The sequence below is a fragment of the Contarinia nasturtii genome, unplaced genomic scaffold (assembly GCF_009176525.2).
Source record: "Contarinia nasturtii isolate CC-2019 unplaced genomic scaffold, AAFC_CNas_1.1 Cnas_scaffold_4311, whole genome shotgun sequence".
Taxonomy (NCBI): domain Eukaryota; kingdom Metazoa; phylum Arthropoda; class Insecta; order Diptera; family Cecidomyiidae; genus Contarinia; species Contarinia nasturtii.
Genome location: NW_022201606.1, coordinates 3,606,570 through 3,633,369, shown reverse-complemented (window position 1 = coordinate 3,633,369; position 26,800 = coordinate 3,606,570). Strand labels below are relative to the sequence as shown.

Here is a 26,800-nt window from a genome sequence, read left to right as displayed (position 1 = left end):
GTGGTTATTTTGCAATTTCCATATCTGTGTGTAATTTGCATCTACATCACTTCAAAATAAAACTGTTTTTGGATTTTATTTTTAATCAGAAAACACGTCAATGCTCCAATTTTTATCGAGTCTATTAAAAAACTGGCGATACAGCAATGGATGCGGCAATTCAAAAATTCCGTAAAACTGTTTTTGTAAGTTTCATTCATATGGCATATTTGAAAAAAAACTAAATGACGATTTGCTACAGAAAACAAAGACCCAGTTGGTTGTCTAAGCCATTCGTCACGTTTGGCCATTTAATTAATACTTTCTAGAAAATACATATTTTGTATTCGAAAAGGAACACAACAAGTTATAAAGGTTTATTTTAAGTGACTTTGCAATGATGTTTTCGTGGAGAAAATGTTTTTTTTAATGAATAAACTAAAAAATCTAATAAAAATCAATATATTGCAAAATAGTCATTTCATTGTCGAGTCGTGAGCACAAAAATGTGCTTTTATTGTCTTTTGCTGCTGGTTGTAATTCGAGGATATTTTTTCATTTAAACTTTTGTGTCTATACGAAAAACAATGACCATTTCATTGTTTGCTCTCGCAGTTGGTTTGGTCAAAATTGGTGCCATCGATTCGAAAGTAAATATTTGTGCGCATAAAAATGAAAAATGGCTTTTATTTATTCACGGAAATGAAGGCGTCTCGATCCCATTCCGAAGGCTGGATGTTGAAATACAGTTCACAGACAGAAAAATATGGCACAATGCATTGTGTTGCCGTGTGTATGTATGTAGCCACAGCCGAATAAAATTTGCATTGAAAAGAGTGTTTGAATATTTAAAAAAATAATCGTGTCAATGATTGCTGTGGGCATGTTTGCATTGCTTTTGTAATAAATCTCTGCCAAACTGGCTAGCATAACAATCAGAATTTAAAAAAATAGGCCTCAATAGCGATCAAATTCTTCTGATGAAAAACAAACGAAAGGAATATAATTCAACGGCTGTCGGTTTAAATGGTCGATCGAGTGGAATGTAAGGGTAGAACCATTATGTTAAGAGTCTCATCCATAATCTTATCAACGCCAAAACTACTCCAACAAATGCATTTATTTCATTTTTCGTGGTAAATTAATGGGTAACATTTGCTGAATATCCGTCCATTACTTGGAACACCGTGTACCTCATTGCACATCAGGATTGAGGATAGCTTTTAAAAATCAAACAACTACTATGCATGCGCTTAATTTCTACATTGTAATCGTACCACTGAGGCATGTAAATCGGAGAAAATGAAATCGAGTTTTTAAGCTCTGTGCAATTTATGCATGATTATTCACTAAACGCTCAAGTTACAAACGTAGAAGCTCGACGAAGAAGAAGAAGACGTTCTTGCAAATTCATGCATGCAAAATGAGCGCGAATAAAAAAAACCAACAGCTCTTTAAAATCGACTGTGATTCTCGAGTAATTGCAGCTTGTTAATCTTGGCTGAAGAATGAAAATGTTGGTTACGTTACGATACTCGTGCACTGTTTTCGTTATTATTCAAATATTTAACCATGATGTACGGCGTATGCAGGTTTTCGTGTTTAAATGGTTTTAGCAACGCAAGCGACCTCGTGAATCAACCACTGGTTACATGAATATGTGTACGATGTACCGTTGATATATGCCTTGTTATGTGTGTGCCTTTTTAATACAAACTGGGTTTGTGTCACTAAACCCAGTTTTTGTCATGTTCTTTGGCAAAGGCAATCTCATCACAAATTGACAACAGCTGGCAATGTATTTCATCGTTTTATGTGACTTTTAAGAATGTTAAATGCGCGCACGACAAATTGTGTACCACAAACATATGCACTCATTTACGCGCAAGTCAAGGATCCTGCGGTGACACCATCAACGGAAAAATCTAATTAATAATTCACGACAGTCGCTCGTGCATGAAAGAAGAGAGAGAGAAACAAACGGGGGAAACGTATAAAACTGAAGAAGATTGTTCAAGACCAAGTGCATACTTGACACTTTGCATGCATATTTATTTGAGACAGAAAGAGAGAAAACAGAAATCCGGCTCTACATGTCATTATATGTGTTATGGGCTGTGGCATATAAAGTCAAAGGGAAATCCATCGTCGGATCCAAGAATGACGCTTATGAAGCGATTTTTTCTCTCTTCTGTTGCATTTGCCATGTTTGAACGCTCAGTACGTTAAAATGGAGTGTATGCCATCGTTTTGGGGTTGCATCGGCTGGACGAATAAATCACATAGGCTTTTAGTTCTCTTAATTTTAATTACCATTTAAGTGCAATGTCTTCCATATATTTTCACTATACACTCCAGTTTGAGATAGTAAAGTTGGTGAAGAGTGACAGATTGAATCTACAGTTGACAAAAAGCTTTACGCTATAAACTACACTGGAAAGCATGACTTGAATCAGGTTAAGTACATTTTATATGCAAAACTTTTATTATAATTTACATGAACACGACGGATTTTTGGCTATAAATTCAATAAACTTGCATTTTTTGACAAATTTAACCCTTAGACTTAGTTTTGGCTGAAAGAAAGCAAATTTTTTCTTTATATGGAAAAATCTCAACATTTCATTGTAAATAATTTTTGATCTTTTTCATCTTTCTGGTTGAAGAATTAAATGAAAATTTGCAAACATAATTCGGATTTGAATCAAGTCATTCATATTTCAAGAAAATCGAATCAAACAATTCGAAACTCTACAATGAACGACAGATAGAGCATAAGAAAATTGAGAAAGAAAAGCATCAAATATGTACCATAAGAGAAAACCGTTCCATCAATTTCATCATACTTTCTTTGACTGAAATAAATATTTAAAGAGCAAGAATTCATTCAATTTTTCTGCATTACATTTTATACGAATATTAAATTAAATTTGACGATAGATAACTACAAGAACATAAAAAAATGCATCGAAAATTGTTGAAAGAGAAAAAAATTACTTTCTGTGCAAAAATCCGTTTGTCTACTAATATATTATCGTTCTTTTTGCAATCTTTCGACATATTATCTTAACAATAAAATTTAACAACGTCTACTGGTAACGGTGTTCTTATCAATTTCCATCCGACGATACGGTGTACTTTTTTATTATTACTGATGCAAAGACTATTTGCAATATTTTACAAGAGAATATTGCACATTTTGATGTTTAACTCGAGTGTTGGTTGTTGTTGTTTTTATTGATAGTTCTTATCGACGAATATCGACGGATTTCATCAATTTGTTATTTTTTAAAAATAACCAAAATATTTCATTTTGGAACTTGAGATTGCTATCGACTGACTTCTTACCATTATGCATAGGAGCTGAATGCTATCAGATTCTATGCCATCAGTATTGGCAACATTCTTTTACTATGGAAAAATATTTAAGAAAATTTTGGATATTATTTGATCGAAATATAGTTGAGCACATAATACAATATTATAAGTTGCATTGCAGTAAGAAATGCAATATTCCATCATTTTGGATTGATTGGTTGCATATTTCGATGCAAGTTTCAATGTTCTTCTTTGTTGTTGTGTTAAAAAATTGCATTTATATTAAATTAAAAATAATTTGCTGGTGAGAATATCAATGCGAATATATTTGCATGAATGACAAATGTTGACACTTTGAAAATGATTAAATTATGGGTTGTTCAATGAGGCAATGTTTTTTTTTTCTGGATCCATTGCGGTAAAGTTGAAAATGTTCAAGCTTTGAAATCGCTTCAAATGAATATTTCAATAGATAATTTATTTATATGCAATTTTATGCATTTGCAATAACAAAAACAAGAAGAAATATTGCAAACGAACATGAAATGCAATAAATTTCATATTCATGTTCTCGTACGCATTTCAAATAACATGAATATGCGAGTGGCAAAATGTACTCACATTGTCACACATACGACATTAGAATATCATCCACATAGAGAATTCATCAACGTTCCGTAATATGGTTAGTTTGTCTGATTGTTTCACATTTGGAAAGAGTACGGTACAAGCTGTGTTTGTGTGTATGTGTGCGGCAGATTGGAATCTATGTGTCTAAGTTTGCTCAAATGAATTGCCTGTAAAATTTTATTCGTTTGCAGAGAAACATCAAACAAAATTACACCAAGACCTGTACATTTGGTGCTGCAAACGACATAAATTAACATACATACATACATTGCATCCATTCGTTGTTCCAATATTGTTTTATTAACACTCAGATAAGAGCATTTTCCCCGATTGGAAACGGGTTGAACGGAACTCTATGTATTGGCTTAATTCTCCGTTACACATCGGGCCATTCGTTTTCCTTGAGTGCAAAACATGTCATTTCTTAAGGACATTTTAGCGCTTTGAATGTGTCATTCTGAATACATCTAATAATATGCATTTGTTACAAAATGACACCCTGAACTATGGCATTATTAAATAATTAAACGTATACGTATAAATGTATAATGTCAGAACATTTTCACAAGACAGACACTTCAACATCAACATCATTCGCTTTTCACTTATGGCCATTCTCTGAATATGAATGGATAGTTCGTTTGTTAGATTGCGAAATATGACCGGAGACGATGCATAAATTACATATTACATATTTAATAAAATTTAATTTTATTTGAAACATACAAGTGCATTTATACTCTTATCTCTGTTTTCTATTCTGCTTCTGTGAATTCGATTGTAGATGACAAAAGTGTGTTCAGGATGCAAAACTATATGCGTTTGTGTAGATATCTCGATTTTGACCAAAAACACTTTGAATGAGACCTTACTCAAAATCCGCACCATAACCGCCCAATGTTTGAACACTTCAAGTGCTTCAAAGTTTTGATTAGATTCACATTTGCTCTGCACCAAAAACACTTGTGACTAATGATTTTAATTTATGAATTATGGCCCGAAAACACACACACACTACTCAAACTATGCATAACATTTATGTTATCTAGCCATGGCTGCAGCTTTTGATCAAATCAATCCAAATTGCTATCCTGCTTACAGAAAATGCTTATTTCATTACACAATATCCAAATTCTTTCCACTTCTGACTGAACAGCCACTGAACAATTAATACTTCGATCAAAGCGATTACATAACACATTCTTATTGCCAACCAATGTGATTAAAGTTTCTAGTCGTATTGTTCTCAAGTGTTTGGTTATGCAAGACAAACGTAAATATAGCATGTAGTCTTGCAAGTTGAATAAATGTTTCTCGTGCAAGTTCGAAAGGAAAATCTGTTTTGCATAATGTATGAAATAAAATTCTTATTTTCTTCCATCATTTTTTGAAGAAAGATTTTAAAACGTTTAGTGTATTTTAAGGCGCTCTTTATTCTCAGTTATTTTCTATCTGGGGATTATCATAGAGTGTTGAGCTCAAACGAAGCAGACTCATTAATTCAGTCCAGTGGAAAAAACATGTATTTTTTTTTCTCCATCTTAATGTTTATAGATATGCTCACCGAATACGCTCATCAAACAAGTAAATACACAACGTATTTAGACACAAAGTTGCAAAGTAATGCATATGAATTGACTATGAGCTTATAATTTCTACTAGGAAATACTGTGCATGTTATTGTAACATTTTCTCGAAGTCTATATTACTTTTTTACGTGCCTTCCTTCTCTATTGCTGAACAAAAAAAAACTTATGATTTAACTCATGGAAAAATGTCTTTTTCACTCAATGAAGTTAAAGTAGAAAAGCAGATTGATTCAGTTGTCGCGCCACATAAATTTAATCCGATTCTATTTAACAGCTTCAGTATATATTGAAGATTTCTTATATCGATCAGTGAAAAATTATGTTATGTTGCAATTTTATTAAAACTATATAATGAGGTATAGTCAGTGTGGCATCTTTGAAAATGTACCATCGCGTATCAATGATTACACATCGGATGGTGTCCGATTTCAATCGGTTTGCCTTTAGCTGCAAAAGTATCACTTTCCAGATACAGAGTAGTAGTTTCTCTACATTTATCCTCTTTCTTGTACAACACCCAGATAAAGCGATAAATAAAATAAACACGTCCAAAAGCCGTAGAAACAATGTCATTCGAGAGAAGTGCGACGTGTCGATTGCATCGAAAATTCAATTATCCACTAATTACGGAGGATATCCGATTAAAAGTGGGAAAGAGGAAAATATAAACAATTACAAAAAAAGTTACTCGTTTTATTTCGGAATCTTGCATAAGCCATTGTTTCTAATTATTTGAACAAAAGTCGCCTTCATTTTCGTCGACGTTTCTCGGTTCTCTTGTTCTCTTTTTATCACACTGTCTCTCTCCTCGGACTAGTTTTATAATTGATAGATTAATTAGTTTAGTAGAATCTGTGAACCAAATCCAATTTTCTTTCACGTTGAATGCAGCGACTGCTTTCGATTCATCGCACAATGAGTGCGGAAAGAATTATTTTTTCTTTCTTTCTTTCTTTCGACCTATCTTCATCGTGGTGAGCACACTATTTTTTTCGCAATTTTTGTATTTGCCTTGGCGAAGAAAAGAACTTAGTTTATTTGTTTTCCATGAAAATGGAACAATTGATTTTAATTACCCCTTCGGTTGCAAGCACGTAAACACATTATGTGACATTCACACAGTGACAAAAAATATATATTTTCTGTAGCATACGGAAGCTTCGGTGCATTTTCCCTATAAAAAAAGCAGAGATCGCTCTATTTTGAATAGAAATGCAAAAATTGGATGGTGTGAATGTGAATTTGAAATTGGAACGGATGTCAATTTCTAGCGTCATACATTTTTTATTTAGCAACGGGTGCATTCGAATCAAAATGAAACAAAATTAAAAACTAGGATTCAATGTCGAATGTGATGCTGCCACGACCTGAATTTATTATTCTGAATGAATGAGTATGTAAATATCCGCCAAGAGTGCTGCTGCTGCTGTTGTTGTTGTTCTTAATTAAACATTTCCCGGTGTTACTTTGCTGCTTAAAACTTTGTTAGCACTACCGAAGCGTTTGTGAAGAACCTTTATGAATTTGATGGCATCAAAGACAAGAGAAGTTTTCATTTATTTTTGATGTTTTACCACGGTTTTCGTGTTGGATTCGTCCATTTTTTTCCCATATTTGTGGTCAATTTTTTTTCTTTTTTTGAGAGCATTTTTATTTAGCGAGCACTTTTTTGTCGATTAATTCAGCTGTAGGTATATGCAAGTTTCAAAGAAATAAGAGAAATAATCCTTTGCATTGCACAAACGTAATCAAATTTCTGGTGATTTATTTAATAGTCGACCATTTTGCAAAGCATTTCTGTTTCAATTTATACATTTTTTTGCCTATTTGTCTGTTTCGTTTTTTTGAGTTGTGGCAAAAGGTTGATGGATTTGATTGTTTTTATGTGTATTTTAGTGGAATTTAACGATTATTTTTATTTATGTTTTACTTGAACTCTTCATCCGGCCCAACCACTTCAAAATCTGCCCTTTTTTCCAAATTTAAAGCGATTTTATTTTATGTCGCTTTTATACTTTCAATTTTTATTTAAACACAGTGAACATCATGAGAGTTGATACGAAATTATTCATTCAATCTTTGAGCACACTATAAATATACTCGACACAATTTGAAACGTATTTATAAAGCGATGGTGGAATAAATAAAACCACTGAAGTCGCAATAGCTTTACAAAATCTGATTTTATGCCAAGCCTTTTATTTTGAATTCAAGTGTGTACAAACGCGAAATTCGTTATTTAAAACATAAAACCATCTTCATGAACATACGGTAAAATTGTGCATTGCAAAGTTTCATTGGAAATGAACATGATTTAGTACAGAAGAAAAATAATAACTCATATAATGTACAAGCTGTCAAATACAGTATTTTGTTAAACATTTACCTGACTGAATTTTGACTGTGAGTCCAAAATGTCGATGAACAATTTCATGCGATCGTCCATGATTTGAACGCCATTTCGTGGTTGCTGCAACAAATTTTGAACGGCTTCACGAATCGATCCGGGCGTCGTACTGCATGAGCTGTCCGCCGAATCGGAGAAGGAACTATTCATGGTGGTAATTTTCAGTTGATTCGATGAATGTCTCAGTGCTTCTGAACATTTTCGAAGATAGTCGATTGTTTCCATGGAATGTGAATTATTCGTCATTTGACAGAATTTATCTAATATTTGATTAAAATCCATGATTTCCTCATTCATTCTACCACCAGTATTGACTGTGGTCTTCTGTGGTGGAATATTTTTTCGTGGACTTACTGCAGCCAGTGCTTCTAAATCCTCATTCATGATGCGTAAATTATCCGAAAGTTTCGAGAAACTTTCGTTCACGTTTGTACTCATATTATTATATTGATTGAAGTTTGGCGTTGATTTTGATCTGGAGTGTTCCATTTTCTCTTTGAATTTGCTGAAACGATCGGCTGCACTACTTAAATCAGATTGATCCTCTTCGGGCAATTGATTCGATCGTATGGCATCCAAAAATTGACGCAATTGATCGGATGGAGTTTTGGCTTCGGTCACCGTTTTCGATGAAATTCCGTGGCTTTCACTTTTTGTTTTCGGGAACGGCACCTTTTGTGATTGATTTATGGACGAAGAGGAACTTGATATAGGGGCTGGCGGTGGTGGTTCGACATGTTCGATTTCATTCATTGTGTGTCGCACACTGTCCAAAAATAGGCGCAAATTTTTCGACGATACGGCTATGTCATCGACTTGGCCGATTGGCGATGCCGTACTCTTTTGAGGCGATGACATATCGAATTGGCGATTTTTTTGCATCTGCTGTTGACGCTTCATTTCGGACAGAATTTTTGCTTGCTCTGAATATTTTCGAACACTTTCTGTTATCGAACGCAATTGTTCGGAATACATACGCAACTGATTTTCCAAGTAATTTTGATCTGGCAATGTGCCGTACGCAAACGATACTGGACGATCGGCTTTACGTCTTGTCATTGTATTGCTATCACTTACATTCTGATTACCACTAAATTTACTATTACTAGGGTTTGTGTTCGTTGTTTGCCGATTCAATTGACCATGAAACGTGATCGATTGACGCATTCCACTGGCTGATGCGGTCGACACAGATCGTTGTTGAAACGACGAACATGTGGGCGGATACTGATCTGAGTTTGGACTGTTTTTTTGTATTTGTATTTGTTGCATTTGCTGCGTAAAGCGACGACTTGGTGGAATCGGTGGTGGTCGTGAATTGTTCATAGCAGCCAACGTATTGAAACTGTAAAATGATTTTTTTTTTCATTGATTGTGTTATACGGTTAGCATTGAAATGGTTGGAATATACAAGAAGGAACTCATCATTTAAAATACCGATTTAAATCAATTTCACTTTTGATTTTAATGAGCTTTTTGAAGGATGTGTATTTTTAATTGAATCGATGCCTTCGTATATATTCGGCCCTATTGCTAGCACAAAGTAAATTCTATTTACCTAGCTCGGTCTAAGCTGCGAGGACGAGCGGGCACACCACTATTATTATTAACAGTCGATGGCGTTGATTTGTTTGCATTATCAGCTGAAATGCTCAACAATACTGTTGACGGTACAGTGCGTGGTATGCTGTGGGAGCGCCTTTGAACTATTGGAGGCGGCTGTTGTCGAGTTTGCACCGACTGTGGATTATTATTGGGAGCATTGTTAATGCATGTAACATTAGTCGTGGTTGTTACAGACGGTGGTGAATACAATGAAAACTCCTGTGTTGCCTGTTGTCGATTAGTTGTTAACCGAGATGGGCTATTTATAAAGTGACCGTATGATACATGTGTCGACGCTTGTTGTGCATACTCATTATTTTGCGGTTGATTGAACACTTTTTGTGCCATGGCATTTTGGTTACCATTATTCACATTGTTCAGTGTGTTCATTGAGCTTTTCATTGCACCATTGTTCGATACGGGATGATTGGTATTTGGGACAGAGTGGCTGTTGCTGTACGTCATCGTTGTAGTGGCTGTTCGAGACGAAATAACTCCTGCCGTTATCAAACTGGTCAATTCTTCTTTGTTTTGATTCAAAACCGATAGACGAGCGGCAAATGGGCTCGATGAGCACGAAAGCGATGCAGGAGATAAAACGCCAGCTATGCTATGGGGCCGCTTTGGACGGTTACGTAACACATTGTTGTCAATATCGTTGATTCGACCATAATCACTGCTACCGTTTTGTTTTTCATTGCTACCAGATGCACCATAATTTTTCAATTGCTGGCTTTTTATCACATTGCTTAGCTGAGATGTAGACGCCGATTGAGGCATACTGTTTGTGCTTGAACTGGCACCGCTGCTATTGTAGAATGGCCCATCAATATTACGATTAACCATTGTCTGTTCCAGCGATGATGATGTTGCTGATGACGATAATGATGTCGACGAAACCGCGAAATGTGTTACGAACGGATTATTCAAATGCAACGATATGTTTTTTTCATCAATGTACAATTCGTTGGATGTGACATTTTTCAGTGAAGATAATCCATCGACACGCCGCGACAGACCAAAACTATTTGTTTTTTCATCATCATCAAAATCACCATCGAGACCGTTGCCACTGAATTTTTTCGGATATGGTTTCGTTTGATCTAATGCTGTTTTATTGTTATTACTATTATTATTCCCGTTAACAAAACCATTTGCCGAATTTTGCCAGCCACATTGCTCTGACTGGCTTAAACTGATCGTCTTTGTCTTTGTCTGGTTTATTGATGATGCCGTTGATATATTTCCAGCAGCTACACCACTCACTGTACCCGAATTATCCATTCGAACAGTATCACCATTATTGTCAAAATTAATTCGAGGATTTCCATTTTGCAAATGTGTCGTTGATTTCATATTTGATTATAAATTCACTGTCGCAATTATCTCTTATCGAAGAAACAGAACAGTACTGTGGCAATCTGTCGATCTGCTTCATAAATACGGAATTTTCTTTAACAATTTCATCGAAATCATAATCATTTTTGTCTGCTTTTCACAGTTGTCTGGAATATTTTTTTTATCAATTGAATCGTTTTTTTCGGAGATTTGAAATTTCAATAGATTAATTGAATTACATGGAATGCAAATATGTTTTCAGGTCATATTCATACTTTCATTAAAAATAAATCATAAACCATTTGAATTCACAAATATTACTTCTTGTCGCATGTATGTGTTTTGTATCGCTTTTGGCACGGTGCAATGCACATAAATCATATGTTTTGCATGTATAAAAAAATAAAGGATAAAATATACAATCTTAATTAAATATTTTTTTTTAACCAAACAGAAATTGTGTGCTTTTAATAACAAGCAAACTGAAAACAGGATTTTTTCGTGTCCACTTTTAACTGTATGAATACCGCAGGTGCTTTTACATTGTAAACTAGATTTATTTTTATTAATTTTAATATTTAACACACCGAATATGTTGCCCTATCTCTCTCACACACATACAAATCCATACATGGATGGTTTATGCTCGAACATTATCGGCCTTTGCCGACATCACACACTATTTTTACGAATATTTTCCTTTGGATATTTTTTTTGACCGAAAAAATCCTGAACTGCCTCTTTTTTTAAATTATAACCACAAGTCAATGCTGTGTGGCTGTTGTGTTATTTTTAATTAAATCATAATGAGAATAAATTGTAGCATATTAAAATTTATTGAATTCAGAGCCGCGAACGATTCACACAGGCTGAATGCATGTGTGCTTGGCAAAGTGATTGATAGCTTTAATGGTGTCCATTGTGACCGATACAAAAAAGGACAAAAATTGTTGCGAAAAAATTGAGTTGGCTAATATAAAATATGCATTGTTCCTAGTTGACGTTAAATTAGCATCATTTTTCGATGGACGCTTGAAAATTAAAAAAATTACTTCTCTTCAAAAGTCAATTTTCGAATGTTCATTATTGATTTTAGAAGCTGATTGAAAATATGATTTTACAGAGTTTAATGAAAAAACATTTAAGAAAAAACTGGTCTCTGAAAAAAAAAAAATCTTCAAATTGCTTGATTTTTATGGTTGAACGTAGATTGATGTATCGTGGTGAATAGTATGAATGCGACACATATGCAATTCCCTTTAGTAATTCAAATAACCATTGAAATGTCGTTTTGTTGCAAAATACCGTTTTTCTTTGAAATAAACATACATGTTCATTCCGTTTGTCTATTTGCCGAAAAAAATGTGTAGTAAAAAAATATCAGTCGATACATTTCGTTTTGTCGTTTTGCAATTCATCAAAGAAAAAACAACTGAAACCCGTCTATTATTAATTAAAAAAAAAACAAGAACAATATGTACGATCACAACTTTAAAAAATTCTAATTACACAGTTCTCTGTTTTAATGCACAACCGATTAACCTTATCTTGATATGTAGGTTTCATGTTCTTTGTGTTCCTATTTAAGATGCGTTTGCATCATTCCACAATCAAAACACATTCCCATTTTCGTATTCAGTTCGTTTCGGCTAAAAAGTGTTTGTTTTTTTTGTTTCCACTAGCTTCGTCGTTGTTTGCGTTACAAAATGTTTCGATTTCAATGGCTCGGTTTCTATGGCTCTTCCTGTTATCTAACGTTTTAATTTTTTATTCACATGATATTGACGGAATTTAAACGGAAAGATAGCAGAAATGATGTTGCTTAAAGCGTATCAACGCTATAACTGGTCCACTTGTCCATTTACAATCTCAGTTGAAGTCGGTTTTTCAGTTTGAGCGGCTGAGAATTGTCGGAGTTTTCCACTCACATCATTTTCGCTCATGTTGCGCCACTCTGCAAACATCCGAAATCATGCACCATCTGTATTGAGTGAGAAATGGGATCCGTTGGTTTTCTCAACTGATGCAGTCGTCGAATGAGTGAAAAAAAACGGTGTTTCCTTAGAATCGTGAGTGTAAATGAATGGAAATGGAGAAGTGTGCACATTTCAGCATAAAATTTACTTTCTTTTCGGTTACCATTGTTTTGCAAAACAATCCGATATATGCAATGGAATAAACACAGTAGACGAACATAAATGTATTTGTATTTAAAATTCTACGCACGCATTCACTTCGATCGGATGTAAACGATAAAGTAAAACATCTGTTTTGTTCGTTACAACTCTTGAAAGGAGAACAGCGAAACGAAACAATCACTGTTATAGTTCTAATTGCTTTTGAAATACCGACTCGCTCTTGAATACTTTCCACTTTCGGCGAATTTGAAATAAGATTTTTTCTTCGGCCAATATTAAAATAAACACTACATTAAAAGGTTGAATATGGATGATATTTCATATTTTTGAGTACGTGTTTTGCTTCCATTTCATCTCATTTTGATATAACCATAAACACAAGCATAAACAATATCGTTATTTCACCTTTCATTTCACACGCCACATAATAACAAGTGTATTACTGTCCCACTCAATTATCTATCAGTTGCTAACAAACTTACGTCCTTCATGGTGAATTGTGGTCGATTGGACACGTTGCCATTTTCAAGCGAAACATTCTTTTCTTTTCATCGAGATAATGTTATGCAGACACCACCTTGGATTCTGAAGTGTCAATTTGATCTTCACTAAATTATACAGTCTTTATAAAAGCCAAAATCATTAAGCACATAAACTTTGGAAAGTTCTTTTGGTTTCACAACAGAAAGCTTAGAAGTACTTCTGTGGGTGACATTTCATAATGTAATTCGTTTCACACAAGAATTCTTTGGCAATTCAAGCGAATGAGAGAATTAACTGGATTTTTCATAAGACGAAATAACTTGTGATAAAGTTTTGTTTTAACACCACAACAACAAACACAAATGTGAAAATATAGTGGAAATTCACTTGGTTGATTTTTACTAAACAGTAAACATCAAACAAAAAAAGTTACAAAGGAAACCGCAAACATAATGTCACTGAAGAAATCCTTGAACACAAAGACCAACAGTAAATGTCTTACAATAAAACAATACAATATGAAAACCACTTTAAGAAGAAGAAGAAGAAAATTCGGACAACTACACGAATGGCTTATTTCGACTGTCCATGGCACATGTTGAAAGTTTTTTTCTTTCGTCAACATTGGTATTCGAAAGAAACGTATAAATTTGCATTAATAAACAGCACATTTATGTCGTTCTGTAGTTAACTTTGATCATGTAATAAAACTGTTTTGAAGATCCTGTCTCGAATCAAATTTATGAGCATTATATAACAGTTTTATTGGAATAAAAATTAATTTAGTATTCTTCAAAATAAATGTATGCATACATTTTAATGTCGATCCGTAGATTGGCTCACAATTTGAATCAAATAAAATCAAACATCATGTTCATTGTTGTGAGCCATTGATTTCGATTCTTTTGATCTTATGAATGGATGCATGCCATAATATGCATCGCGCATCTAAAGTGAAAACAAAGTGCAATGTCCTTAATTGACAATATAAATAATTTAACCAAAGCGGATAAAATGGCACGTTTGCGTTTTGGTCGCAAATAACAAGAACCAATGCCAATTTCAATGTGTATCGTAGATGGTTGTATACGTGCATAAATGTATGCATTTTAATGAACACAGGACATTATATCCTTTTGAATACGCATTTATATTTGTACTTAATAAACATCAATTAATGATAATTTCATTTAATCCACCTTGTGCGGTTCCTAATGAACGCCGTTCAACAAATAAATGCTTTGTGGTTGTGTAAATAGTGAAGATTTTGTGTGGCTTCAAGCTGTTGGTGCCGTCATCTCTGTTCATTTAAAATCACAATATTGAACGAATGCCCATATGATCTTTCTCCCGTTTGGTTTTGAAAACATGTCATAGATTCAGGTGAGCGAAACAATTTGAATGTAAATGGTCGTTATAATGTTGGCATGAGATTTTGGTTATGGATAAAACTTGCATTATGTACAAAACCAACTGCTAAGACTCAAATTCGAATGTATTTTATCTAACTCACCACCATCGCACCGGATTATTTTACATTGCCATCAAATCACAGTGACAAAGAGATGAGATGAGAGAATTACAAAATGTTTCATGGTTTTCGATGCACCGGATTTCTCATGGTGTACGAGCATATGTTTCGACAGTAAATTTTAAAGCTTGAAAGACACGAACGAAAAACGCTTTTGGCTACTCGCTTACCGGCACCAAAGCCATTCAACCAACAATTGCAATGCAAGTCTCGAAGTGTCGACAACCGATTTTCTGGATCTACTCTATTTATCACTTTCAAAAGTGCATTGTGTTTCGACACTGACCGCCACACAAAATACACACACACACTGTGATGTCTATTTAATGCTACAAGCGATTTTTCCAAACATATTTTTAAGTCGTCAAAGTGCCGGAAAATGTTCTTGCTGTGATTGCACGTCACACCAAATTAGTGTAATTGAATGTCATTGGCTGTTAGATGCTGCAGCGTTGATAAGTTTCGTTTTACATTACGTGTGTGGACAGATATTGACATTCATTTTTGTCTGCAAGAATGGAGCTGCAAAATTCACACCAAATCATCGTATATCATTATCGATATCAATCACTTTTGCTTTCTTTTCACTCAACCAAAAAAATGTGTCCATTGTTTTGTGGCTCTTTTGTGTCCTTTTTATGCATTTTACACTAGATTTTACATTTTATTATTTCAATTGTTTTTGCCGTCATTGTTAAATTTAATGTGTGATATTTTGCATTGAATGTGTCAGATGCACCATCGATTAATTAAAAACTTTCAAAATTACTGACACCCAAAATAATTTGAACTCATTATATCATATATATCGGATAATAACTATCAGTCATGTGTATACCATAAAATGCGAGTGAGATTTTCAATAGTTATGAGATGATTAATATTCATATATCATCGGTGAATTGAATCATTTTCAAAGCTACAGTTTTACGTAGTAACATTTCAACTGCATGCAATAAGTGGAAAACTTTTACTGTTTACATTTATAAAATAAATGGATAAAAATTGGGATAAAAAGTTTCGAGGCGTTCTCCATTGCAAATGGAGTAAAAGTTGGCCAATCGACTTTTCAAGTTGAGTGAAAAGGAAATTGTACAAGGATAATGTAAACCTGTCAACGGTATTTTTGTCTTCATAGATCCATTTTAAATAAGTCGTGATTCATAAAAGGAAATCCCCAAAGAATAAAAATGAAAAAAACATACCTTTAAAATCAGCGGATTCCGTTCAATCTCCTGTTCAGCATTTTCACACAAGGATTCAGCTTCACTCAACCAAGCCAGAAACTATATTGCAACACAGATTGATATCACATTGTATTCATAGTACATTAACGTTGCTAATTATCACAGATGATATTGATTGACGCAAAAAAAAGATGCCACTTACTTGGTCCATTGAACGATCGAAAAGTTGAAGACTATGTACGGCTGTCTGCAGTAATTTGCCGCGATTGATAACCACATTGTTCAAATTATTGTATCTGTTGACAAAGTGAAAAGAAGTGTTTTGTAATGACAGCCCCGTTGTTCATCTAATTGATATTAATTTCATCGATAATAAGATAAATAATGATGTTTACGTTACCTTATATTGACCGCCTCAGTCATTCGTTTTATTCGTGATGTATCGTCCGTCGGGTATACGGCAATTAATTTCTGTGTTAGTTGATTAAATAACTCAACATGGTATTTGTATTGGTGTAGTTCAGCGTGGAAAGACTGCGAATAAAAATAAATCACAAAAATAAACGTCTGCCATAATTAAATCAAATTGAATCATTACCTTTTGCTCTTTTTGCTGTGCTTCCAATACATCAGCGGTGGTTGCAATTTTTCCCATTTGCTCAAATCGACTTTCCATACGTTGTAGCCATTTCTCGATTTCAAGACGTTTTGCCTCGTAACTGAAACAGAAACAGAAACAAGCAAAACACGATTTCAATTTGGTTTCTATTTACTCTAGTAATAATGATGCCTCGTATATTTACCGTTGAGAATCGCCAAGCATGTTGGTGAGTTGAGACTTTCGTTGTAAAACACTTTGCGACGTTTCATCCCAGTGTTCCCGCAATCGATTTACTAAAACGAACGACGAAAATAAAAAAACATATGAACAACATCGTTTAAATTTTGTTTGAAATGTGAACACAGCACAAGAAAAGAAAATCAGTTGGGAATTCTTGTAAATGAAAATGAGTTGTAAAAGAAAAGTAATTGGCTATATAAAATCAAATAAAATCCATAAATATGCCTTGAATGTAAGCCCATTGTGTTTTACCGGGATTATTGTTTTGTGTTTGTGTCATTTGATTTTCATCGTGCGATGAACGTCGCCTTAATCGGATATCATCGCGTGATAAAGTAGTGGGACCGACAATTGGATTCGTTACATTTTGACGCAGTTGGTCGACCACTTCCTGTTGTGAATGAGAGCGATTGTGATGACGCGAATATTGTAATTCAAGTGGCAAACTTCGGTCCAATGATTTCATATGATTTTCAAAAGGTCTTTGACCTCCATTCGTATTTCCGGAGTTTGCTTCGAAATTGCGCATACTATTGTTCAAATGCATTTGATCAAGTCGCATTTGTTCCATGCTGAAACCCCGTTCCATTGAGCGCATATTTTTATTAAGAGCCAATCGCATCGATTCAATAACACTCATATTTTGGGATGATGTGGTTGCAATATTATTTCCGCTGCCATCGAGTGATGTGGCCGAACCGCCAATATTTCGCTTAAATTCCACTGGATTAAAATTTCGTTTGCCATTTTGTGCCTGAGCCGCTGCTTCCAATGACCGTATATTCATTTGCTCTTGCATGGCACGTTCCATATTTCTCAAGCCACTTTCGATGCCTCTTAGTGCATCTTCCGAGCTAAAGTCTTCGATGGGTGAAATTTCCTTTTTAACCGGTGTTGGGGTGGCATTCTTCGACGAAGCCGATGAGGATGATGTCGTTGTTGTCGTCGACATCGTTGTTGCATTTCGCGGTGCAATCGATAATTGTGGCGAATTATTAGCGCTACTTTGATTGGATCGTTGATTAAGTTGCGGTGAATTCCGTAGATTAGTGAATGGATTAGTTGATGCGATTGTCGTATGGGGTAAATTTGCCGGGGGTCGATCGAATTTATTTGTCATTTGTGGCGTTGGGGGAACGGGTCGTAAAACAACTGGTTTATCTTTTAATTTTGGAGCCGGCAACGGTGAGTTTTGTGCGCTATGTGGTTTTTGTGGCAGCGGGGGCGGCTGTCTACTAACCACATCATCACCAATATCAATCGGTTTCTTGAGACTATTCCGTTTTGGAGGAATTTCTGGTGGTTTTTTTGTGAGGACACTGTCACCTCTTGCCGGAACTTGTGGTGGTGCCGACTTTTTCAGTGCCGCAGCTGCTGATGTTGTCGAATTTTCACCACTTATTGATACTGAATTCAATTTTTGGCGAAACATTATTTGTTGAGCACGAAGAGCTGCTTGTGCGGCAATGCCTTGATTGGCTTTCATTACTTCGGCAGATACTTTGGGTTTTTCTTCCTTTTCTGCCATTTTGATAAGATATATAATTCACTGCACTACGTATTGGATTGATTTTCTTTATGTGGATAACGTTATACTTAATGATTTAGTACTTTTGTATGCTAAACCGATGATTGATATGCAAAAAAACATAAATTTCGATATGTTGATTACTACCAAAATCACAAACAATCTTTGTTTAGTATGTATCAACAAAAATTCACAAAAAAAAACAATACAATAATATAAGTTTTTATTCGTTGTTGATTTTTTTTTAATTTTTTCTCCGTTTTACGGTATTCACAGTATGTTGAATAAATTGTTAGCAATTACACTTGATATGCATGTCCAATATTCTGTGTTATATTTCTTAAATTCAAATTATATTGAGTTTAATTATTATTGTCTTATTATTATGATTAATTTCGTTTGGTATTCAAGGAATTGCAAACATGCCTTTACAGACGTTTAGGTTCCAATATTATTATTAATATTATTAGATACTATCTATGATTTAGATATTTTATTTGATTATCGTGAAAAAGTGGAAACGTAATATTTTGTTTTTAGAAAAAGTTAATTTTAACGTGTGCGCTTAATTATAATCAAGAACTCGGAATGAATTCATAATTATTGGAATGATTGTCACTGACACATGAAAAGGGTACAAATGGCTATCTTTAATTGTTTTATCGATTTCACTGAGTTTTTGTGCGAAAAAAACTTTTTTCTATGTTTCAGTCTTGTTCAATATATCCTGCGTACTGTGTATGTCTGTTTGATTGATTTGGGTTTGTGAGTGGAGTTTTAATGGTTTTTATTGCTTTTTTTCGATCACCTGTAGTTATTTCATTTTATTTGTGCACCAATTTCTCAATGAAAAATGGAATTCGTTTCTAATTAGTAGTTGCACACATTACGGATAGAAATAATGAAACTGAGCAGAGAAACAGAGTTGAATGTCCTTTTCAAGACTCGCGATAATACTGTTCAGTTAAAGAGTTTCATCAAAGGGAATTATTGCATTGAATAGTGCGCTGTTACGATATATGTTCTTTTCAAACACATTTAAACCACAATGAATTGTTTCGGAGAGCCATTCATCAATTTTTCAAAAATTGCATAAAGCGTTGCTTAACGATGGCGTACGTTTGTTTCAAAGTGTTTGCATCGCTGCATTTATTCACCGGTTTCACTGTTGATATTGTTTTAGTTTTTTTTCTTTTCACAAAAATTTTACACAATTGAGCTTTGGTCGTAAAGGGAGGCGAATACAAACAAACATTCGCCGTACTCCTGCCACTTGTACATATCATATGTTTTCATCGTATTCGAAGTTTTGATTATTGTCGTCAAACATGCACACCAGCCGTCCGACCGTTCTATTTTATCTTGATTTGTCGCAACGCGATTCGATTCGTGAATTTCCCTTGCGTTGCCTTGCGTAAAACGTTGCCCATGTGAATGTGTTGGTGTGCGTCTTACTTGCGCCGACTTTTTTTTTCACTATGAAATTTTGTGCAACAGAGCGGATCGATACACGGAAGCAGCAAAAGTCAACACGAATACGCAAAACGCAATGGTCGATTCGATTCTCTTGCACTCACACACTCTCAACACTTGGTTTGTAGTAATTTTACGGATTCGGGGAGATATCTTATCTCGTTCATTGCAAATGGCAAAAAATCCAACGAATGAAAGTCTATATCCATTAGTAGATTAGCACTATTAAACTATTTCACTTCGTTTTTTTATAGATACACATGGAAAATTCAATACATAAAATTGAATATTGATCGAATTATTCAGCCAAATTCTCCCGTATTTTTTGCCACTTTGCAATGATTTGTTATGATGATTGTTGGTGATACATGTATAAAGGTGACAGACTACTCCTTAGCTGCAAGTGTTTTTTATTGCAGTTGCTATCGAAACGTAATGCTCTTAATGTTCAGTTGAGAATAGAATTAAATTCATTTTTTTTAATCTTTCTAGAAGATTTTTAGATTAGAAATTCACTTAAACAGAACAACTTGAATGAAAAAATGAATGTTTTCTTATTAAACAACATCACGTTTACACTTTTCTTATATTCGAACAATTTTTTTAAAAGAATTTCCATTGAAAAGAAATTATTTCGATGAAACGTTGAATTGAATTTACATGTTTCTTATTTGAAATTAAATCCAGCAATAAAAACAAGTGAAAATCATTCAATTCAGTGATTGAACACTTCGAATTGGAAAAAGTCTCAAAAAATGTAATCAGTTGTTGTGTTATGTCTCACCAAACAGCTTTCACCAACTGCTGGCACTCGAATTTTCCAACAATGCGCGTATCACGAATTTTTATCGTATAGCGGTATGTTTCATGTGCGGAGATGCTTACCGTATGCGTGAGCATTGATGTGCCGATGCAATTGTATTCGAAATAGTATTCGCTCCAGTCAAATGGAAATTCAGTCGGCATTTTGGGGTTGTATTTATGGTGCGGTGGTTGTGCGATGATGCGGAATACGACGCGTCAAACAAAAGATACACATCGTGTGTATTGGTGTGGGTGAAATGTTACTCATTCACGAACGAACGAAAACAAACACAATGACATTTATGTAGTATTTCATTGTCGATAATCAAAACAAAGCCGCTAACTAAATATGGGGAGTAATTCACGGTGTGGCATGAACGGCATTTCCAATGGTTGTTTCCACCGCTTTTCTTACGTTGCTATTGCTTTCTTCGCAATGAATCGCACACTTTTACCGAACGCATGCCAGCAGGAGCGATTCCATGTTACCAAATAGCTTTTCTCTCTTTCGACCCGAACCGAACACATTCGAAACATGTGTACCATTCTTATGTATATTTCTTAAGACGAAAATGTATGTACTATTGACGGATGTAAGAAGATAAAAAAAGGGAAAATCACAACGAAAGATTTGAAGTACAAAACATATTTGGCACATTTGCGTTTGAACAACCAACTGTGCAGCTCATTGAAATGGAGAACGATGCCTATACAAGCACAAATTGTGAATACGAAAACGCGAGAACGGCAATCGTTTATCCATCTTAATTTAATTTTATTATTATTCGCATTCTTATTACGCTCTTATAAATATGCGGTCCTGTTTGTATTTGTCGACTTGAAATGTCGGTATCAAATAAAATGAGAGAGAGAGTCATATCTCCCGCAGACAATGAAGCAATTTTATGGTGATACGATTTTCAAATAGGAAATTCCCATAATTCGAAAATAAGTTAAATGCTTACGGTATAGTTTTCAACACCAAGCACCACTTGAACAAGTTTGGCCTAGTAAGCCAACTAAAGGAGTGTCATTTCAGGTCTGAAACGTTATATATTTATGCCGCAAACATAACAAATGTCCGATGCGGATAAAGAATTTAAGAAGGGGAAAACCAAAATGATTACTTATGCATATTTAAAAAATAATTAGCTTTAAAACAACATCATTTTTTGGGTCATATAACGATTAGATCCTAACTACAGCATAGGTATAAAATTGCAAAGTCACATTGCCAGCATTAATTTCTACATTGAATGAACTTGAATTTATATATTTCTAATGAAAATGACGAATATTCTACAATGAATGGATCCATTCAATAGAGTGGCGTTGCAAGCATTCATAAACATATTTGCTGCACGTATTATTGCTGAAATAACGTATTTGTTGCATGGATACTATTCATTTCGGATCTCGCCTTTGACACATCTACATTCGCAGCGAATAAAACATGAACTCAATTCAAAAAATAGATTCCACCCGAACGAACGTACCGGCGGATATTTATGTGTGTGGCATCGAGATCTAGTGTAAAAAATTACCAGAAATAAGGTTCGTTTTATGTTTGTATTGTGCGTATTTGTAGCATAAAATGAGGGGAGCTATCGAACGTGCTTAATACCTATACGGAATACCATGGAATACCTGATAAATATTTCTATTCTAAATTGCATTCATATTGCGTTTTTGTCGTTTCCATTTTTCTTTCTCTCTCTCTCTCTCTCGCTCTCTCTTCCTTTTCCTATGTGGACCGGTACTTGACGCACAGGACGATCGAACGCTTAGCGATTTCTTATTTACAGTCGTTGAATGTTAAAAAGAGTAAACTGTAGAGAAACAAATACGCTTGTCGTTGTAAGTATCATGTAGTCGGTTTATGGTTTCGTTTTCGCATAGAAAACGCTTTCATATTTGGTTTGCGTTTTGAAGCAAACGAAGAAAAACAAAATGAAAAATATTCCAATGGATTTTCCTCTGCGCTCGTTTGTTACAATATGCTATAGAAAGTCTGTCTATTACATTCATCGTAATTTTTTTCTCATTCGAGTCATTTTGACGGCGAGTGGAATGAGAAGCACGATTTCGAAATGAATGTGAATACACAAACACAGATTAAGCTTCAAGTTTTCATTTGATCCATGCCATCGTAATATTCAAACAATCTCCTCGTTCTCAAATGGCATATAATGAAGCCTGAAACTCAAACGCATAAAAATGTGATGAGAAAACATGGTCTCTGTACCACAGTAGCGTATGAAGCAAGAATAATAAAATAGTTGGTTGTTTTTCTACAGTTATGTGTAAAAGTCGGATGCAAATGAGGCAGAGAACGAGAAAAATGCAAGTTTCAATTTGATTCAGTGATTTTTCTTTGAAATGACTTTTTCTTTTCATGATATCATTCACTTTTCGCTTTTGAATTCCAAGCTGTCCTTTCATGAGAATGTCTTTTGATTCAATTTTATCTTCCGTTGGGATACGCAACACATTTTATTCCGACTCAACATTTTATAAACATTTCTTGTCAAATAAGTCAGTTGAGAACGGTAATGGGACGCTATTAAATTATTACTTTGAAGGGGAAAAAACCCGGCAATAGAACAAGTTTTAACAAAAACCATTTAAAAGATGAAACTTGTTCCAGTGCATATTTGTAGTAAATACGAATAGCTGATTTTTCGTTGGGCAATTATTCTTCCATTTATTTTTATTTTTTTTCATTTGGGTCAGAGTTTTCATCGGCTGGCAAATGCATCTTAGCCGGAGCCAACAACAACATATTACGAATAAATGGAATTTATGCTTGTGCCCAATGCACATTTTTTCGATAGTTATGAAAAGGCGTATTTTATAATTATTGTTTGGCGCACTAAATAACTTTCAATGGAGAATAGAACTGAGGATTGATGACTTGGTACACAAAGTCACAGGTGTATACGTGATGCTTTTGTTGCTGAAAACTAATATTGCTTTATTTTCGAACGTATAAACGTGAGATAAACGACGGCAAAATGGAACGATAGCACGCAGTGCATGTGGGTGCCTTTGCTTGCTTCATGTTTTTTCTTTTTGCTTGAATAGAGAAATGTGAAATGATGGCAAATAGCATGGAAATTATGTCGGGAGACAACTCTCGGTCTTGCAGAGTAGCACATTGCACGTTTATATTACCCTTTGGATGAAAATGAAATATTTGCAACGAGGCCCCTTTATGTTCGTCTCACGAGGAGTTGTGTCATGTACATTGCTGAATGTTTGGCAGATGGTTTTCTACCACAACTTTTAACTTTTGAAAGTGATAGGGAAATTATTCTGTGCACATTTTTTGAACGACTCAAATGATAAAAGGGTTGATTTTTATCGTTCGGAGTTATTTAAGACGAAAACAATAGGTGAACCAAGCTGCTTGCATCAATTTCTGTAATGCTTTTTAACAACCATTGAAAATTAAATCGAGCATCATAATTTATTTATTGAAAAAAACTTTGAATGAATATGTATTGGGAGTTGAGTTTTTTATGTGGAAGTTTATGAATGAAAATCACAACTGAGAGAGGAAAACTTATTTATTAAGTTATCATGCATTCCTTTTGAATAGCTGAATCGTTGAGATAAAATTTTATCAATAATATTTCAACATTTTGCAAAAAAAGCATAAATCATAAACATATTATACCCGATTGCGTGGAAATCAATGTTTATATTTTGTAAATCAACTCTTTCCTTTCAACGATTCAGATGTTCCTTCACTTTTTAGTTAGAGATAAGAAAATGTAAGTGGCCTCTTTTTTCCCAATTATGTTATTCTTGATGGAACAGAAGTAAACAAAATAAATAATGAAGCAAATCAATACTTTTCATGAAATGTATTTTGCGGAATTTTTTTACAGAAAATTTCAATTGAAGCTTCATTTACAATGTATGCTATACGGACTGTAGATTAAATTATAAATCATACCAAGTGAAATTATTGCTACCTCTGTTTTACAAGACGGTCACCATTATGTTTGCCATTTACTAGTGCCATGTATCATGGAATCAAAAGCAAGAACAATTAATGTTTCTCCGGCAATAATTTGTTGTTTAGATTTATTATCCGATAACAATGTGAGTAGCAATTCATTGATGTGACAACGACAATATAAATCATAGAGGAATTTTATATTATCACCCAATTGCTCTTCATTCACGACATATAATGGTACATTATTTGCTTCAAAATCAAGGTTTGTCGCGTTTATCCGACTATACGATATGTGTACCATAATGTAGGAGAATAATAATGATACCCTTATAAGGCTTGGATTATGTGACAAACGCCTCTGGCGTCTTATAGAAAAATTACAATGTCTAGCTAAACTCAGACACAAAGTATGTGCGAGCTTAATAATTATTCTCGATTTTCTTCAAAATGTACCAAAATTATATGGCGGAAAATTCGTATGATAAAAAAAACATTTTGCTTTTACTGCATCCTTGAAAGAATCAAATTCATTCGACGACATTCGTCCTCTTAGGCATGTTTTTGAGTCTTACTCAATTAAAATGGCGTAGGCTCTAAATATGTATATGGCCCAATGGCAAAGTGTTTAAGTATTAATATGAGAACTGAATAATGACATGTATTTGTGGTAATTTTCCGTCGGGAGTATTCAAAATAGAATTTAATATCGGCAATAACGGTTATTAGGATAAATGTATATGAATGCAAAGGGTCGGATCTCCGCAAAGGTTGGTAAACTAATTTACACGGTGAAACCTCTATTGACGTTTAATGGGTTTAATGTGAATAATGTCTCTCAGTCATAAATAGACCCTATTCTCGTAATATGTGTATATTCTTGTAATATGTGTAGTGAAATGTGCATGCCATAAAGTATTGGTTGTCAAGTGAACTCATCTATATTGAATACAATATGACGTAATTCAATCAATATGGAAATTAATGTTACACAAATAGTATTTAAAAAACGGAGATATAAACTTTGCTCCACAACAAGTAAAAACACCGCCAAACATATGCAATACGCTAATTTTTCCATGATATAAATGCAAATTCATGAAATTAGGTGCGAAATGTACACAAATTACATTCAATGTTTCAAACTGTGACTTTTTTTAGGAGTTTCTGTTACACATTATGCTATTTAACTTTGTATTTTAAAGTAAAAAGTTGTGACATCGACACCCGGAACATGCGAACAAAGATATTGTTTGTTATCACATTCTCGCGTGATTCTTCTTTAAATATGCAGAAGCGAGCGTTTTCAGTTCAGTGCACACATTGTCATCAATAATGTGAAAAGTTTTCTTTAAAATAAAATGCATAGGGCACAAGAGATAGTGGCATCAACGTCAAGTCGAATCATGTTGATGGAGAACGCTTCTTGACATCATATGTGGCACATTCATGCAAAAAAAAAAACCGAACTATAATATCGAGTGTATTTCACATAGCCAAGCGGAATTTATAAAATCACAGTTTGTGTACGAAGCTATAAGACACACTCAAATACGTATATGAAGATATAAAAGTCAAGACCTGTAATCCGTATAATGATAAAACGTTATTTGTTGGAGTGTTTGCACACTAGTAACATGAAAATTGTGGTTACCATATCTTGTGCTAAGTAATAGTTGTAGACAGAGCATGCTGTCGCAGCACAATGGGGATTTCAAATGAGCTCTATTTGCTTCAATTTCCATATTTTCACGCTTTTCAAGGAGAAGATTCATCGTTCGTATGATAAATACCATGCTATTTACATACGCTCAATAGCAACTCCAATAATAATTACTGTCATTCTCCAGAGATAGGAGAACACTAACACTTGATGGGAGTAGCTTAAATTGTATTATTTGTATTCACATTTCGTGAGCTTTATGCATGTGGATGTTGTTATTTGTCCCGATATTTCTATTGCTGGTTGTGTAATTTCATTTTCC

At 34.3% G+C, this 26,800-nt stretch overlaps 2 protein-coding genes across 8 annotated transcripts in view; both read right to left on the bottom strand.

Moving 5' to 3' along the window:
* The window catches only part of LOC116350799 (dystrophin, isoforms A/C/F/G/H), a 135,548-nt gene that overhangs the window by 88,857 nt on the left and 19,891 nt on the right, over positions 1-26,800 (bottom strand). For all 7 annotated transcript variants that reach the window (XR_004202053.1, XM_031782736.1, XM_031782737.1 and 4 more), the window contains 5 exons: positions 17,009-17,099; positions 16,804-16,924; positions 16,606-16,739; positions 16,408-16,501; positions 16,224-16,304 (listed from right to left, as the gene is read on the bottom strand). Coding sequence is in view for 6 of the 7 variants with exons in the window: in XM_031782736.1 (XP_031638596.1) it covers positions 16,224-16,304; positions 16,408-16,501; positions 16,606-16,739; positions 16,804-16,924; positions 17,009-17,099 (521 nt within the window). In the remaining variant the exon portion in view is untranslated. The remainder of the gene's footprint in view (positions 1-16,223; positions 16,305-16,407; positions 16,502-16,605; positions 16,740-16,803; positions 16,925-17,008; positions 17,100-26,800) is intronic.
* On the bottom strand, positions 7,114-12,691 carry LOC116350800 (dystrophin-like). Its single transcript, XM_031782743.1, has 4 exons — positions 12,196-12,691; positions 9,482-11,033; positions 7,903-9,268; positions 7,114-7,201 (listed from the first exon to the last, which is right to left on the bottom strand). Exons 2-4 carry the CDS (start codon positions 10,882-10,884, stop codon positions 7,193-7,195), a joined length of 2,778 nt encoding a protein of 925 aa, XP_031638603.1. The 5' UTR covers positions 10,885-11,033; positions 12,196-12,691; the 3' UTR covers positions 7,114-7,192.